Source organism: Martes martes (assembly GCF_963455335.1).
Source record: "Martes martes genome assembly, chromosome: 6".
In the NCBI taxonomy this organism is placed as follows: Eukaryota; Metazoa; Chordata; class Mammalia; order Carnivora; family Mustelidae; genus Martes; species Martes martes.
Genome location: NC_137893.1, coordinates 83,947,272 through 83,965,902, shown reverse-complemented (window position 1 = coordinate 83,965,902; position 18,631 = coordinate 83,947,272). Strand labels below are relative to the sequence as shown.

At 41.1% G+C, this 18,631-nt stretch overlaps 1 protein-coding gene across 2 annotated transcripts in view; it reads right to left on the bottom strand.

Annotated features, from left to right (window-relative positions):
* Positions 1–18,631, bottom strand: part of CMTR1 (cap methyltransferase 1) — a gene marked incomplete at its 5' end in the record, with an annotated part of 49,534 nt that overhangs the window by 11,296 nt on the left and 19,607 nt on the right. For both annotated transcript variants that reach the window (XM_080806328.1, XM_080806327.1), the window contains 5 exons: positions 10,210–10,389; positions 11,108–11,240; positions 11,565–11,661; positions 13,839–13,957; positions 14,959–15,157. In XM_080806328.1, coding sequence (XP_080662454.1) covers positions 10,210–10,389; positions 11,108–11,240; positions 11,565–11,661; positions 13,839–13,957; positions 14,959–15,157 — 728 coding nt within the window. The remainder of the gene's footprint in view (positions 1–10,209; positions 10,390–11,107; positions 11,241–11,564; positions 11,662–13,838; positions 13,958–14,958; positions 15,158–18,631) is intronic.

The following is an 18,631-nucleotide window of genomic DNA, read 5'->3' as shown; positions in this document are numbered from 1 at the left end:
AGGATCAGTAAACCTGGGGACTGAAAAATAAAGAGAAAAAAGTGAAAAAACCCACGAGCACTGAAGCTCTATAGGACAGCAGCAAACAATTCAACATAAATAAGGAGAGTCTCAGAAACAGAAAAAAGAGTAGGACAAAAATACTGATAATAGCCAAGAACTTTCCCAAACTGATAAATGAAATCAATCCACAGATCCAATGTCAGAGAACCCCAAGCAGAATCAATACAAAGAAAACCATACATAAACACATCATAGTCAACATGCTAAAAACAAAGATAAAGGGAAAATCTTGAAAGCAGTCAGTGGAAAAAGAACACATGACACGCACAAAAACAGTTAAGAATAATGACTGAATCTCATCAGAAACAAGGATGGCAGAGAACAATGGAACATTATCTTTCAAGTGCTGAAACAGAAACATAGCCAACCTCGAATTCTATATCCAATGAAAATATCCTTCAAAGATGAAAGGGAAATAAATACATTATCAAAAGACAAAAGCTGAAGTAATCACTCCAGCACACTTGCCCAACAAAAATAGGCCAAAAGAAATTCTTTGGGCCAGAGGGAAATGATTCCAAATAGAAACCTGGGTCTGCAGAAAGAAATGAAGAACACCAAAACAGGTAACTAGGTCAGTCAATATGAAGGACCTTTAAAAAAACAATTGTACAAATACAGGCATACCTTGTTTTATTGTGCTTCACATGCCCACACTTCACAGATAATGCATTTTTTACGAATTGCAGGTTTTTGGCAGCCCTGTGTCGAGCAGACCTATTGGTGCCATTTTCACAACAGCACTTGCTCACATCATGTCTCCGTGTCACATTTTGGTAATTCTCACAATATTTCAAACTTATTATTATTATTATTATTATCATTTTCTATTTGTCATGGTGATCTGTGATCAGCAAACTTTGGAGCCTGAAGATGAAACTGAAATGCTATAAAACCTTAACAGATGAGGAGCTGTTTCTTATGGATAAGCAAAGAAAGTAGTTTCTTTTTTTTTTTTTTTTTTAATTTTATTTATTTATTTAACAGGCAGAGATCACAAGCAGGCAGAGAGGTGGGCAGAGAGACAGGAAGGGAAGCAGGCTCCCCGCTGAGCAGAGAGCCTGACGCGGGGCTCGATCCCAGGACCCTGGGACCATGACCTGAGCCGAAGGCAGAGGCTTTAACCCACTGAGCCACCCAGGCGCCCCAAGAAAGTAGTTTCTTGAGATGGAATCTACTGCCGGTGACAATGTTATGAAGACTGTTGAGATGACAACAAAGGATTTAGGATATTACTTAAACTTAGTTGATAAAGCAGTGGTAGGGTCTGAGAGGACTGACTCCAATTTTGAAAGAAGTTCTGTTGGTAAAATGGTATCAAACAACACTGCATGCACAGAGAAACTGTTCATGAAAGGAAGAGTCATTCAGTGTGGCAAATGTCTTATTTTTAGAAATTGTTGTTTTATTTTAAGAAATTGCCACAACCACCCCTACCTTTAGTAACCACCACCCTGCTCAGTCAGCAGCTATCAGCACCAAGGCAAGACTGTGCACCAGCAAAAAGATTACAACTCACTGAAAGCACAGACAATGCTTAGCATTTTTTAGCAATGAAGCATTTTTGAATTAAGATTTGTACATTGTTTTTTGTACATAGTGCTACTGTACACTTAACAGACTATAGTATAGTGTAAACAAAACTTTATATGCACTGAGAAACAAAAAAATTAATTTGTCTTGCTGTATTGCAATATTCACCTTATTGAGGTAGTCTAGAACCAAACCCGCATTATCTCCGAAATATGCCTGTACAGGCATGTGTACCTTTAAATCTCTTTAAAAAGATGATATGGACTTTATAATTTAAAATTAAAATAACAGCAAAGTAAAGTAGGGTTTATAAGAAATAAGAACACGCACATGCAAGTAAATGTATATTTACTATGGTAAGGTTCTTACATTGTTCATGAGATAGAATACTTTTTGAAGGTAAACCATGGTAAGGTACAGATGCATACTGTAATCTCTGAAACAGCTAAAACATAAGACAAAAGGTATATAAAAGAAAAAACCCAAGGAGATATAAAGGACTATTGAAAAATACCAAACTTTTGCCCTCCCCCCACTAAAAGGAAAGAAGGAAGAAAGAAAAAGAAGACAGGATAGGGACGCCTGGGTGGCTCAGTTGGTTGAGCTGCTGCCTTCGGCTCAGGTCGTGATCCCAGGGTCCTGGGATCAAGTCCCCATCGGGCTCGGCAGGGAGCCTGCTTCTCTCACTGCCTCTGCCTGCCTCTCTGCCTGCTTGTGTGTACTCTCTCTCTCTCTGGCAAATAAATAAAATCTTAAAAAAAAAAAAAAAGACATGATAAACAGAAATCAAACCACCAAGATACAGGATTTAAACCCAAACATATCAATAATTACATTCCATGTAACTGTACTAAACACTCTAATTAAAAGGCAGAGACTGATACATTATATGTTAATAAAAATAATAAAAAAATTTTTAAAGGCAGAGACTGTCACACTGGATAAGAAGGTAAAATCCAACATATGCTATTTACAAGGACAAAGACAGGTTGAAAATAAAAGAACATAAGAAGACAAACCAAATAAATACTACAAAAGAAAGCTGATGTGGCTGTATTAATACCAAACAAGATAAACTTCAAGACAAAGAGTATTACTAAAGATAAAGAAGGATATTTCATAATAACAAAAGGTTAATTCATTAAGAATAACAGAGAATACGAATACGATTTAGAAACTAATGTACCTCATGAACATAGACTCAATAAAATATTAGTAATCAAATATAGCAATATATGAGCGATACTCATAATCAAACTGCATTCAAAAATGCAAGATTTGTTTACCATTTGAAAATCACTCAATGTAACTGTATTGAGGGAATAAAGAAAAATAACATAATTTCTATAGACACAGAAAAATTATTTGGCAGAATTAAACATCCATTCATGATAAAAACTCTAAAAAAACTCAAAATAGAATAAAACTCTTCAACCTGATAAAGGACTCTAAAAAAAACAGCAACATCATACATAATAAATGATTAAACACTTTATCCTTAAAATCAAGAATAAGGCAAGGCTATCTGCTTTTATCACTTCAATTCAACATCAAATTGGAGGAACAGTCAGTGCAATAAGACAAGAAAAAAAAAACACAAAGCTACCATATGATCCAGCAATTCCACTTGTATTTATCGATAAGAACTGAAATCAGGATCTTGAAAAGATTCAGTACCCCCATGTTCACTGTAGCACTATGCACAAAAGCTAAGATGTAGAAACAACTTAAATGTCCACTGACAGATGAATAAAGAAAATGTGGTAATATACCTATGATGGAGTATTTTTATTTTATTTTATTTATTTATTTCACAGAGAGAGATCACAAGTAGGCAGAGAGAGTGGGGGAAGCAGGCTCCCCGCAGAGCAGAGAGCCCGACGCAGGGCTCGATCCCAGGACCCTGAGATCAAGACCTGAGCCGAAGTCAGAGGCTTAACCCTCTGAGCCACCCAGGTGCCCCATGATGGAGTATTTTTAAAAATGTTTTATTTTAAGTAAACTCCACACCACACGTAGGGTTCAAACTCACAACTCCAAGATCAAGAGTCACAGACTCTACCGACAGAGCCAACAAGGCACTCCTTTACATACACTGGAGTATTATTCCAACTTTAAAAACAAAGAAAATTAAGCAACATGAGACAACATGAATGAACCTTGGGGACATCATGCTACGTGGAATAAACTAGTCATAGAAAGATCAATGCTGCATGATTCCAATTTTATAAGGTATTTGAAATAGTCAAATTCATAGAACCAGTAAGTAAATGAAACATTCTCATAGGATACAGTCAGTATACAGAAATCAATTGTATTTCCTCATACTAGCAATGAACTAGAAAATAAAATTTTAAACATACTACTTACAATACATCCAAATGCACAAAATTCTTAAGGAAATTTAGCAAAAGATATGTAAGACCTCTATACTGAAAACTGTAAAACTCTACTAAGAGACATTAAAGAAACTAAATAAATGGACATTTTTTAATTTATGGATGGGAAGATTCAATTTTATTAAGATGTCCATTCTCACCAAATTAATTCATAAATTCAGTGTAATCTCCATCAAAACTCCAGGAGGCTTTTGTAGGAACTGACAAACTGATTCTAAAATTACACAGAACTGCAAAAAAAAAACAAACAAAACAAAACAAAACCTAGACTAGCTAACAGTCTTGAAAAAGATCAATGCTGGAGAACATACACTACCTGTCCTCAAGGTAATTTGTTTCAAGGTACAGTCATCAAGAGAATATGACAAAGGACAGGCAAACATTCATAGAGTAGAACAGAATGCTCTAGATATAATCAATCACACATATATAAATAATTTTCAAAAAGAGTGCCAAAGCAATTAAATGGAAAGAGGAATGTATTTGTAACAAATGATGCTAGAACGGGTATCTATAGGGGGGAAAAAAAGAACTTTGACCCCTACCATCACACCACATGCAAAAATTAATTTCAGGTAGATACAGACCTAAATGAAACTTCTAGATGAAAACAGGACAATATTTTCATGACTTTAGTGTAGGCCAAGACTGTTTAGGGGAAAAAATCAAGTCACTAACAAAAAGAAAAGAATGATAAATTAGATTTCATCATCAAAATTTAAAAATTCTAGGCATCTAAACTGAAAGAAAAATAAGTAAAATTATCTCAGTTCACAGATAACATGACCTTTTATGCAAAATACCCTAAAGATTCCACCAAAAACAATTATAACTAATAAGCAAATTTGGCCAACCTACAGGATACAAAAATCAACACACAAAAACCAGTCATTTCTATACACTAATAATGAACAATCTGAAAAGGATTAAGAAAACAACTCCATTTACAACAGTGTCAAAAAAAAAAAATACTTAGGAACAAATTAAAGAACCGTAAGACTTGTACACTAAAAGCTACAAAACACTGCTGACAAAAATGGAAAAAGACATAAATGAATGGGAAAACATCCTGTGATCATAGATTGGAAGACTCAATATTGTTAACATGATAATACTATCCAAAGCAATCTACAGATGCAATGCAATCCCTATCAAAATCCCAACAGCAATTTTTGCAAAAACAGGAAAACCCATCCTAAAATTCATATGGCATTTCAAGGGACCCCAAAGCCAAAATAATCTTGAAAAAGAAAAACAAATTGAAGGACTCATACCTCCTCCTCCTTTCAAAACTTACTACAAAGCTAGAGTAATCAAAACTGTGGTACTGGCATAAAGACAGACATATAGACCAAAAGAACAGAACAGAGAATCCAGAAATAAATCCTTGCATATATGATCAAATGATTTTCAACAAGGGTACCAAGACCATTCAATGAGGAAAGAACAGTCATTTCAACAAGTGGGTTGGGGAAACTGAATATCTACATGCAAAAGAATGAATTTGGTCCCTTACCTTACATCTACAAAAATTAACTCAAAATGGATCAAAGACCTAAATAAAAAAGCTAAAACTATAAAACTCTTAGAAGAAAACAGAGAAAAATGCTTAAGATGTTGGATTCAGTAATGACTTCCTGAATATTACATCAAAAGCATAAGCAATAAAAGAAAAAGTAAATTGAACTATATCAAATTAAAAACTATACACTGAAGGACATAATCAATACACGGGGAAAAAGGCAAAGAAGGAAAGAAAATATTTTCAAATCATATATCTGATGAGGGATTAATATCCAGAATATATAAAGAACTCCTACAACTCAACAATGAAAACAAACCAATTTAAAAATAGGCAAAGGACTAGAACAGGCATTCCTCCAACGAAGATACATAAATAGCCCAATATAAAAATATGTACATATCATTAGTGATTAGGAAGTGCAAGTCAAAACTACAGTAAGATACAATTTCATACCCATTAGGATGGCTATTATCCAAAAAACAAAAAACAAACAAAAAAAAAGAGAGACAGACAGACAATAATAGGCGCTAATCAAGATGTGGAGAAATCTGGTGGGAAGGTGAAATGGGACAGATGCTGTAAAAAATAGTATGGCAGTTCTTCAGTAGCTGCGCCATTTAAGCAGAATTACTACATGATCCAACAATTCCACTTTTTGGTATATACAGAAAAGAAGTGAAAGGGGGGGTTCAGTTACTTACACACCAATATTCAGAGCAGTATTATTCACAATAGCTAAAATGTGGGAACGATCCAAATGTCCAACAACAGATGAATGGATAAACAAAATGTGGTATATACATATGGAATATATTATTTAGCCCTGAAACACTGAAATTCCGACACGTGCTACAACATGATGAATCATGAAAACATGCTAAGTGAAATAAGCCAGACACAGAAGAACAAATATTGTATGATTTCCCCTTATATGAGGTACCTAGACTAGGTATATTCATAAAGCTAGAAAGTATAATAGAGACTACCAGGGGCTTGGGGTGGGGGAAATGGGGAGTTATTGTTTAACAGATACAGAGTTTCTGTTTTGGATGATTAACGTTCTGGAAATATACAGTGATGATGGTTCCACAACAATGTGAATGACTATATTTAATGCCACTGAATTATACATTTTAAAAAGGGTCAAAATGGTAAACTTTATGTATACGTAACCACAATTAAAAAAAGATAAAAATTTTTAAACTTCTGCTTATCAAAAGATATCATTAAGAAAATAAATAGGTTAAGTCACACATTAGGACAAAATATTCACAACAAACATATTTGAAACTAGACTTGTATTCAAAACATAGAAAGAGTTCCTACAATTTAAGAAAAAGACAAATCAATTTTAAGTGGTCTAAAGACTTAAAGAGACACATCATAAAAGAAATATACAAACAGCCAATAAACAAATGAAAAGAAGCTCAACATCATTAGTCATCACAGAAATGCAAATCAAAACCACAAGAGATACCACCTCACATAATGGTTATTATGAAAGAAAGAAATATTGTGAAAGTATTGTTAAAATTATGAAAGAAAAGAAATAACACATGCTAGGGAGGATGTGGAGAAAAGGGCATCCTTGTGCAGTGTTGGTAGGAATGTAAATTGGTGCACACACTATGGAAAACAGTATAGAATTTTCTCAAAAAATTAAAAAAATACAGAACTACTACCATAGTCCAGCAATTCTACTTCTAGGTATTTAACCAAAGAAAACAAAAAACTAATCTGAAAAGCCCACTGGTGCTCCTATGTTCATCACAGTATTACAATAGCCAAAATATGGAAGCAAGCTGAATGGCCATCAATAGATGAATGGATAAAGCAGATGAATATATATAACAGAATATTACTTCATCATGAAAAAAGAACAAAATCTTACCATCTACAACCATATGGATGGACCTAGAGGCTATTATGCTATAATAAGTAAAATAAGTGAATAGTCAGACGCAGAAAGACAAAAACCACATGACTTTACTTATATGTGGAATTGAAAAAACAAAACAAATGAACAAATAAAAGCAAAACAGAAACAGACTTACAGATATAGACAACACTCCGATGGTTGAAAGAGGGGAAGGAATTGGGGGGGATGGACAAAATAGGTGAGGGGGATTAAATGGTACAATCTTCCAGTTAAATAAATAAGACATAGGAATATAAAGTACAGCATAAGGAATACAGTTAATAATACTGTAACAACTTTGTATGGTGACATATGGTAACTAGACTTACTGTAGCGGCCATTTCATATATGTATATAAACAATGAATCACTGTGTTGTACACCTGAAACTAAAACACTATTCAATTTTAAAAATATTTAAAAAAAAAAAAAACCCCGCAACGGTCAAATACTACACCTCTACCAGAATGGCAAAAATGAAAAAGACTAACAATACCAAATGTTGGCAAAGACGTAGAGCAATCAGAATTTCACACTCTGCTGGAGGGTGTATAAACTGGCACAAGCACTTTAGAAAACTGCACGGCATTATTAAAAAGTTAAATACACATCTAACTTATGATCTAGAATTTCTGTTCTTGGATATTTATCTAAGAGAAATGAAAACATTTGTCCATCAAAAGCCCTTCACAAAAGTGTTTTAGCAGCTTTGTTCATAACAGCCCCAAACTAGAAATATAGTATGTGTCCATCAGGAGAGAATAAATTTGGTATGTCCATACAATGGAATACTACTCAGCAATGAAAAGGAACAAACAAACACTACAAGAAAGAATCTCAGAAACACTATGGTAAGGAGAAAAAAATATGGACACAAAAGTGTCTATGTATGATTCCATTTATACAAAGTTCTAGAACGCCAAAACTAACCTATGATGATAAAAATAAGAGTGGTTACTTCAGGATTGATGGACAGAGACACAAAGGAATTTCCTGAGGTTACAGTAATGTTGGTTTTTTTTTTAATCTTAATAGAAATGTAGGCTACATTAATATATGCATTTGTCAAAAATGACTGAAGTGTCCACATAAAGATCTACATTTCAATTATGGAAGTATACATCAATCTTTTCAAGAAAAGAAAGAGAACTGGGGCACCTGGATGGCTCAGTTGTTAAGCAGCTGCCTTTGGCTCAGGTCATGATCCCAGGGTCTTGCAATCGAGCCCCACTTCAGGCTCTCCACTCAACAGGAAGCCTGCTTCTCCCTGTCCTACTCCCCCTGCTTGTGTTCCCTCTCTCACGGTCTCTGTCAACGAAATAAATAAAATTTAAAAAAAGAAAAGAGAATGGATTTGATATTGGATTGCTTAAACACTGAACTTTTGGGAGCACTGAGAAGTCCAGTTCTTTTTTTTTTTTTTTTTCTTTAAGATTATTTATTCATGGTCTTGGGATCGAGCCCTGCATCAGGCTCTCTGCTCAGCAGAAGCCTGCTTCCCCCTCTCTCTGTCTGCCTCTCTGCCTAGCTCTGATTTCTCTCTGTCAAATAAATAAAATCTTTGAGAAAAAAAAAGATTATTTATTCAAGAGAGAGTGGGTAAGAGAGAGAACATGAGTGGAGTGGAGGGGCAGGGAGAGAAAAGCAGACTTGCCGCTGAGCAGGGAGCAGGATATGGGGCTTGATCCCAGGACCTGAGCCAAAGGCAGACACTTAACCGACGGAGCCTCCCAGGATCCCCTGAGATGTCCAGCTCTGCTGTGCGTCCTCACGCGCTCATAGCAGATGACAACACAGTTCAGCAAAAAGAAGTCCAGGAATGTTACAAAGCCATGGTTTTGCTGACTCTAGACCAATTCAGCCTGCTTCCTCATGTATAACATGCTGAAGCTCAGCATCTGCTCCACCTTGGTACCTCCCATTACCATCAAGATAAGAGCACTTTGCTGGCAGTACTGTGGAGAGTTAAAATACTACAGGATGATGGATAAATGGGTAAAGACTTCCTCTTCTATGATTCTCCAAGGCCACCCATACCTTCAGACTTCTCTGGGAAAAGGGACTGTACCCTTAGAAATGACCTTTCCAACACCTGTCTGCTCCATGAGAAAGCACCTGCACTGATTCACTGCTACTATACAACTCTCCAACATACCATCAAAAATTTTTCTCTCCGGCTTGCCCACTTAGAAGACTGAGCCAACTGTCACTACTTTAAATTATTACCAGTAATAAGAAGCGGGGACAGGGGGTGGGAATCAAAGAAGGTTTAAAAAAAATAAAACAGAACAACATTCAGATCACCCGACTGGGGAATTGATGAACTGGCAAAAAAGCTTTAATACCAGAAACTTCCAAAGCATGCTGCATCCTTGCTTCCTAGCCACCTCCTGTCTCCAAACAGGGAGCTTCACAAGGCAACAACCATGACAGCCTTTCACAAACAGAAGCAATTCAAGAGCAGTCACTCCTGCCTCCAGGGACACAGGACAAGGCTGCTCTCTGTCAGGTTTCACTGTCATCCTCAGGCTCCCATGGGCAGGGCTGTACCAACCAGGTTCCCACTGGCCACACTGGAACAGGGCATGGGAGTAGGATGAGGGTCCCCCAACTCCTCAAAGTCCAAGGAGCTCTGGAACAAGCAGACCAATCCTAGTTACCAATTTTTTAGGACTGACCAAGTGATACGAAGAGCCAATCATTCAGTCCTTCATTCTCCGGTCTTCCTTGATACCCCAGTGGTGTCAGCAAAAAACACCCGGTCTTGCTTACCTCTCATTGGATCGTATCATGTAGTCAGTAAATTCATGGTCTCCCTTGATCACCTCCAAGGGGACCACAAGGTTGACATCAGAATCGGTGTTCTGCAGTTGGTTGAGTTTAATATTGACTGAGAAGAGGTAATCCCGCACGTCATCTATGCCCACCTTCAGGCCCTTGCACACCACATACCTGGGGGAAGAGACCCTGTCAGTCCACTGAGCAAGGGCTTCTCCCCCACATTCCTCCTCCCCAAACTCCCTGCTGAGTCATAAAGCTAAACAGACTTAAGTCCATGCACAAAGAAAAGCACAGACTCTGCTGCAAAAGTTCAGTTCAATTCTTTCCTTTTTATGTTGGGCTGTATTTCTACCCTCTGCAGCAGTGGTTCCTGCCCTATGCCAGGCCGGCTGCATCACCATCACCAGGGAGTCTGTTAAATTACAGACTTACTTAATAGACTCTCCAGGAATGGGGCCCAGAAACCTGTGTTTTTAACAAGCCACCTAGCAGTTCAGACTGGCCACAACTTCTCTCACATCATGCAGGAGCACTGCATACTGTGTCCCCACTGGGATAACAACAGTGCCTCTGGTTGGCAGCCCCCTTTACCTTGCCTGGCCCATGTCCCTCCAGGTGCCCCTTCTTCTGGTCACCTTCTCCTTCCTGGACCAAGCCAAGGATCCCCCATCTAAGTGTGCGGAATCAGGCTTGTGGAGAAGGAGGCAGAGGCTGAAGTGGCACACCACAGAACCATGAGGGTCAGAATTCGGACTCCTACTGGTTCTAACTACGTCCTTAAAAATCAGGGTTTTAATGTAGCTTGAGTAGTTATGCCAGAGATGCAGCAGGATGTGCTGTTCTAACACGTAGTCAACTAGTCTGATTAGAATGGAGAGGAAAGCCTCACCTCTCTGAGTTGGCAGGACGGCTGGTAATTGGCTTAAAGAGACACACTCGTTCAAAGCAGCAGTAGAGCAAGTAGATGAGCCCCACACTGAATGGTGTGAATAGGTCAAAGGTTTTACAGATGAAGTGGCCTCCTAGAGTCGAGCAAAAACACCAACAGCAGTCAGTGAGTTCTATCCCAGGAGGCAGTAAGGTAACCTCAGGGAGTAAATATGACAAAGCCAAGGACCCACTGCCTGGGCCCATTAAAGGAGGCAATTTAAGGGGAAGACTCAGCTTTCGAGGGGCTTCTGGGGCTTCTATAGCATGTACTCCCCTAAATTCCTCATTTAGCCTCATTTAGTCACCTGAGATAAGCAGGGGTTTTTTGTTTGTTTTACTCCCAAGCCCCGTACATGCTCTTGTCCAACGGGGCCTCTAATGGGTCTTAGGCCGGGGAGACAGCTGAGAAGTGTCACCTGTTCGGACAACAGACAGCGCCATGAGGAACTGACAGAGCAGCAGCTGCTTGCTGAGGATCTCTTGCAGGTTCTCCTGCCCCTCCACAGAGAAACCCTGAAATGAGAGGGTAAGAAGCAGAGTAGGAAAGAGACACAATGAGGACTTCATTCATCCCTACCCCATCCTCACTGAGACGTCTTCAAGTGTTTTCATTGACTTCCACCATCTGACTGATACAGACGCAGCTCAGCGTTTAACTTATTTAGCACAGTCGTATTTTAGCATGGGTGAAGTCAGCACTAGGACCCAGGCCTGACTACTAGAACAGGGCCTTCCTTCTGCTTCATCGCTCCCAGGGGATAGAACCAAGTCTACTTTTTGAAGGAGACTGTCCAAAAAATTGTAAAACCTGTGTGGGAATCCAGGGGAAGAGTAAGGGAGGACAGAGGCAAAATACTGGCTGGCCACAGGCCAACTACAAGCTAGGAAACAGAATACCCTGTTCAGCCCAAGAGCCACGGAGTGGTGTGACGTCTCTGCCTGGGCTTACTCAGCCACTGTGCTGATCACCGACCAGGCCCCAGTATGGTGACAGAAGAAAAGTTAGCTCAACTCTTGTCACAGTAATCTCTCTTTCTCTGCTGACCAAAACCCCCTTCCTGTCTCAAGACCATGGAGCCTCTCCAGCTGGCAGGGCCTCTGGCCAGGGTGTTTGTTCAAAGAATGTGCCTTCCTGTTCCTCGAGTGGTCTCCCTGCCTGTGAGATGCCAACAGGGAGCAGAGAGTCAAGCTCACACAGAAGTAAAGGAGGCCAGTGGCTGGAGGAGCCGGGGAGAGGAGAGCTGCTGTTTACTGGCCACAGAGTTTCAATTTCACAAAAAGAAAAAAAGCAGGGTAATCTGTTTCAAAAAATGGGGGACATACTTAACACTACTAAACCGTATACTTAAAAATGGCTGAGATGGGGGCACCTGGGTGGCTCAGTGGGTTAAAGCCTCTGCCTTCGGCTCAGGTCATGATCCCAGGGTCCTGGGATGGAGCCCCACATCGGGCTCTCTGCTCAGCAGGGAGCCTGCTTCCTCCTCTCTCTCTGGGCCTGCCTCTCTGCCTACTTGTAATCTCTGTCAAATAAATAAATAAATAAATCTTTATTTTTTAAAAAAAAAGGCTGAGATGGAACACTGTGTATGTTTTTTAATCACAATTTTTTTAAAAAGTAAAGGAGGCTAACCTCTGTTAAGCTAGCTCCAGCCAGACCAGGTCTCCCTCACTCAGTCCTGTAACAGTAATAGCTAACTGACTCAGAGTCCAAAATTGTTTAGCCATGTCCTCCAAATTTATAAATTTTTCTCAAAATGCATGTCTATTTGTAGGGTCAATCAAAAGAAAAAAGCCCAAGTCACCAGTCTATATTGCCTAAGCAGAAAGACAACCCTCAAGTTTGCACTCTGGCTGCCAACCACATGGCACTAACGGCCTCAAAAGCACCATTAGGCCCCCATGTCTGCTCAGCGGCAGCAGCCCCCCTTCCCTTTATCCCCCAAGCCTGTCTCTGTGCTGTTCCCTGCAATGCTTCAGATCCTGTGCTGGCATCTGCCCGTTCCTTCACCTTTCCACATTGTTACTGCTTGAGAGGCCACCCAAGGACCTCTGAGGCTCTTCTCAATTCTCCATATGACACTGGAGCAATTGCCACATTCTCTGTCCTTCCTCTTAGAGGAAGTAGCGGCCCTCTGCAGAAAAGACTACTGGCAGTAACATAATGGGATGCCCTCTGTACCTCAAGCAGCTGCCCAAAGAACAAGGCTCCCTGAATATTCACTTGAGCCCAACCACTGATCTCCAACCAGAGCCTCCTGTGGGTTCCCCCGAGCTGCTGCCTTTGGTTTTCTGGTCATCTGTCAGCCATCCAGAGGCTTAGGGGTGTAAGGACAGCCTCTACCAGGAAACACACCCAGGTGACAAATGATGGAAATGTTCTTCCCAATCACTTTTGCCTAGTCCACTGTGGTCACGAGTTTCACCTACCATCTCTTACAGACAACCAAGGCCCTCTGAGGAAGTGAGCTAAGAATCCACTTGCTCCAAGCAAAGATGTCCACAACATTACAATGTTGACAAAAGAATCACTGAAAATGTGTGCAAAAAGAATAAAAACATACATCACACATCCCTACTATCTGAATAGTGAACCACCACCCTCTGGGGCAGCAAAGGACCAAATAAAACAAAACAAGCCTCTAACATGATAAATCCCTAAAGCATCACCCTATGGAGAAAAGATCACCTACCCCATCAGCCATCAGAAAGTGGACACCCTTGCGATCTGTGTTATCCAGGACAAAATTCCGAAAAGCAGTGATATTCTCCGGGCGGGTGATATCTCCATCTCCATCGATCCCACCTTCACCTGGCAGGGCACAAAATTCACATTCAGCTCATCCACCCCTGCATCCCAGGAGCTGGGACACAAGCGCTCTGGGGCTGGGAACACAGGTTCTCCTTGAGGACCAGGAGAAAAGGCCCTGTGGGGAGCAACTCACTGCTGGATCTATCCTGCCAAGCTGCCTTGTAGTGATAGACTAAGAGGCAAAAACAAGGCCCTGCAATAATAGGGCAGAATTCAAAAAGAGTTGACCAGTGAAGGGTCACCAACTGAAACAGAGGAGCTTCCTCTCCAAGACTGAAGTTGTGTTTAAAGCACCAACATAGGGGTGTCTGCGTGGCTCAGTGGGTTAAAGCCTCTGCCTTCAGCTTGGGTCATGATCCCAGGGTCCTGGGATCGAGCCCCGCATCCAGCTCTCTGCTCAGCAGGGAGTCTGCTTCCTCCTCTCTCTCTGCCTACTTGTGATCTCTGTCTGTCAAATAAATAAAATCTTTTAATTAATAAATAAATAAAATAATAAAGCACCGACATTTAGAAACCAGTATCAATTTTTAAATAAGAACTGTTATGAAAGAACTTGGGAATTGCTGCCAAATCACAGCAATCAAGAAAGAGTGGAGGGGACCGCGTGGGGCTGCTGAGCTGTCTGTTACCCAGCGCGTTCTACAGCCGGTGCACAGTGCCGGAGACGGGCATGGGGTTTGTATTTGTTAATAACTCTGCCAATTCTCAGCCGGAGATCAGGCAGTTTCATTATCTCCTGTCACCACAAGAGAAGAAAAGGGGATTTAATATGGTTTTGATGAGAGTTTGCCTTGTGGAGTGTTTAACCTGCATCCTACAGGCCTGGGGTAAAAAGAGACAGTCTAGAGGGAACCAAGATCTTCACGACATGGACTGGAAACCCCACGCTGAGGGACCCAGTAAAGGAAACATGCCCAGTGGATAATAACTGCTTCTGACCTAGAGTCCCCACGGAGGACAGTCTCCCATTGCCCCCAGGACCTCCTCCTCCGTGTCCTTACCATAGTAGGGTTCGAAGAGCTCACTGGAGGCCGAGTAGAAGTCCTCCAGTTTGAAGTCATTAGGGCCCTTCAGAGTCATTCCAAAGCCCTTCGCATGCCACTTCTTCCTCCATAGCACATACTCCGAGAAACCGCCTGGGCCTGCACAGACGTCAGCAAAGTATAGAAGCTCAGCTTCCCGGTCCTTTACCAGTGGTTTCTGCAAAGGCAAGTGGAGGACAAGGGAGGAAGGGAAAAAGTCTGGCTCAATGGGGAACAGGAAGGAGAATGCAGGGGGAGTAAAATGAGCCTTTCAACAAGCACAGTGCAGAGCTCCCAGCAGGGCCACAACACCCAGGAGATGTACCCTCTGCAGTCCCTACCCTCTGGAGTTGCCCATCCCTACTTCAAAATACCTCTGGTGCCCTCAACCATAGGGCCCAGCTCAGACTCCTAATAAAAACATCTTAATAGGAATCTGAGCATGCATTTTTATTTCTCAGAGTCTTTTCCTTACCATATCCTGACTTACAAGAGTCCCACTGAGCAGACTAGATGCTGTATCCCCCACTTACAGACAGAGAAAAAAAGACACCAAGACACAAAGCAACCTGTTCATAGCCTGCATGCAAGAAAGCTTATTCAGAATCCAGTCAGCCTGACTGCTAGACTCAGGTCTTCCCATCCAAAGCCCGAGGGGCTCTAACATCTCCCCCTCCCAATCACAGGGCCTACCTTTCCAAACCACAGCCTTTGCTTCCCTTCTCTTCCTTCTCGACTCTCCCTACTTTTTTCCAATTAACTTTTTATTTTAGAATAATTTTAGAGTTACAGAAAAGCTGCAAAGACAGAGTTCTCATATACTCTTCATCCAGATTCTAATTCTGTTGACATCTTACCTGGCCATTTGTCAAAACTAAGAAACCAACATTGGTACACTATTAACTAAATTCGACTTGATTCGGGTTTTATTAGTCTTTGTTTTGTCCCAGAATCCAATCCAATATACCACAGTGCACTGAGTCTCCTCCCTTTTTTTTTTTTTTTTTGAGTCTCCTCCTTTTTGCAGTCCCTTCTCCTGCCTTTGCCCCTCTGTGGGCCAGGTGCATGGGGCGGCGGTGCAGAGCTGGAGGTGGACAAGGCAGAGGGTGAAGGAGACACTGGTGTGCAGCCCCCAGAGGGCCCACCCACCTCAGAAATAACTACATTACAATCATCATTTGAATTTTTACTGAATTACAGGTTTGGTCACTCCAGTACCTTTTAACTCTTAATCTGAAATTTAAGTTGAACCCAGCACTGGCCCATACTGTTTTTCCCTTCTATACACCTGGTTGTAGAGGGTGAATTCTACTTGTCCCGACCTGGCTCCAAGGCACAGTGGATATGCCATCTGCACTGGTGACAAGAGGAGGCTGAGCTCTAGAGCAAATGACTAAAGAGGACCCTGAGGAACATCCAGCGAGAAGGAGCTTAGGCAGCTCAGCCCTCCCTCCCTCTCCATAGGTTTGTCATGGCTGAGTACTTGTCCAGAGTTCTGTAACTGCTAGATAAAGATCAGAAAGCTTTAGGGGAAGGTTTTAAGAAAGAAATGGAAAATACTAATGTTCACAATCTCATCACTTTCTGGGTGAAAAGGGCCCTGCCTCTGATGATAGCTATCCAGCTTCATCAAAACAGTGAAGAAGTCTCCGGAGAAACTGACTTTAGCTAAAAATAAACTTCATCATCCTATGACAAGCCCACCCAGGCATGCGGAGATGTATCAGTTCTTGCTCTTCTTTCCCACCAATCTAGCCCAGTATTCTTTGTTCCTGAGCCATCAATTATTCATATTTTTGGATTATATTCATTTGCACACAAAAAAAAGACCTAACGGCATTTACTGAGAACATTATGTAGCATTTTCTAGGCAGTACAGTGGCAAGGAGGCAAGAGTCACAAGTTTAAGGCCTGCACACACTGGGAAGAGGAAAAACAACGTTCCTCACCACTGGCCATACCCAGCCCAGGCTTAGGCTTTCCCAGCGAGCTGCTGGCTCAGGAAGGCTGGGCGAAGGAAGGAAAATGAATCAATGAAAGAATATCACCTCCATAAAGAGGGCATAAGTATGATTTCATTCTTTGATTTCAAGACATGTGGCCCTCACAGGTCATGGCCAGAAGGTCTTTTCATAGAAAGGACAGCTGGAGTTCTCACCTCTGCCACTTACTGGCTGTGCAGTTAAGGGCAGCATACAATTTACGCCTTTAAGCTTGAGCTCCCTCAACTGTAAATTGGGACTAATGTAGGTTCTCAAGGCTATTGTGGGATTAAAGTACCATATGTCAAAGATGGTTATAAACTGTAAATACTAAACAAACATAAGATGATACAATATTTAACTAGATCAAATTCCTTGGAGTCAAAATTCTTGTCCCTTTCCATCACCTCATGCAGTACTCATGCTCAATGGGTACTTTGTAAGTGCTATCTAATTTCTTCTAAGATACCACTGCAATTCTAAGATTCACATTCAGTTTTTGTCTCCTGTAAGGCTTCACGGACAACATCTACTTACCTCAGCAATATCCCCAAGCACACAAAGCCCACACATAATGTTATGGTTTATTATAGGCTAGCATATCCCCAAAGAATCTAAACTCCCTTCTTTCCCTCGTCTCTTCCAATTCTTGTTTATAACTTGTTTCCCTACATAGTCACTTCTCTCCTTTTACCACAACCCACAGAACCAGAATGCCAGTGAAAAACTTCATAGTACCCCACCTCCCACCTCCCCACACTGCCCAGGCTTCAAGTTCTCCATGTTCTTCTAAAACTTGCCTGATCCAAGAACTACTGAGACCCTAGCAAACCCTTCAGCCACTCCCATCTCTGCGGGTGACTGTGCTAGAGCACTCTGCTCACCTGAAAAACACACTCTGGTCCTCAGGGGAAAACAGAGATGAAAAGAGAGAAGAAAACAGTAGGGGCTGGAGAGAAATCACTTCCTATAGTGGAGTGCAGAGAAACATCTCTGAAAGGGCAATTCTCCATGGCCACTAACAATCAGTTCAGGTCCAGAAGGTGCCTGAAGCATTACAAACACGGCTGCCTTTTCCTATGTAACTAACATCTCCACCCTTGACCTGAATGGTACAACCCTGGTGCCTCCTTCGCTTTCCTGACAGCAAAAGACAATAACCAGATCCCAGCTGCTGGAGGCGTTTACAATCAAAAGCCCAAAATGATGTGGCTTCCCAGCAGCCTGACAGAGCTCCTCTGCCAGGCAGGGGTTTAAAGGAAATCATTTGGAGCTCAGAAAATTAAACCAACATTATATCAACCTAATTTTCTCAACTCCAAGAGGCCTTTTGTGCTGCCTGCTGGTCCTGGAAAACAGGGAGGAAGACCTGGGGGAGAGAAATGACTATGGGCTGGAGGGGTCCACATGCCAGTTTTGCCAGCATGGAGGGAAGCAGTAAGGGAGGTGGAACTGAAACATTAAAGAACTTGGAAAATAAGTTCCTTTAGCGGGTGGATAATCAGGGGCCTAGTGGAAGTAGAGTGAAGCAGAAACAGGTTTGGGAACAGCTGGCTCCTGGCCCGTCACTGTCAAAGAGAACTAACTTTTAGGACTGAGTGAAAGTGCTCTGAAACCCTGAAGGGAATGCTAGAATGAAACTTCCTTTTTTCTCTATCATTATGGTGTGT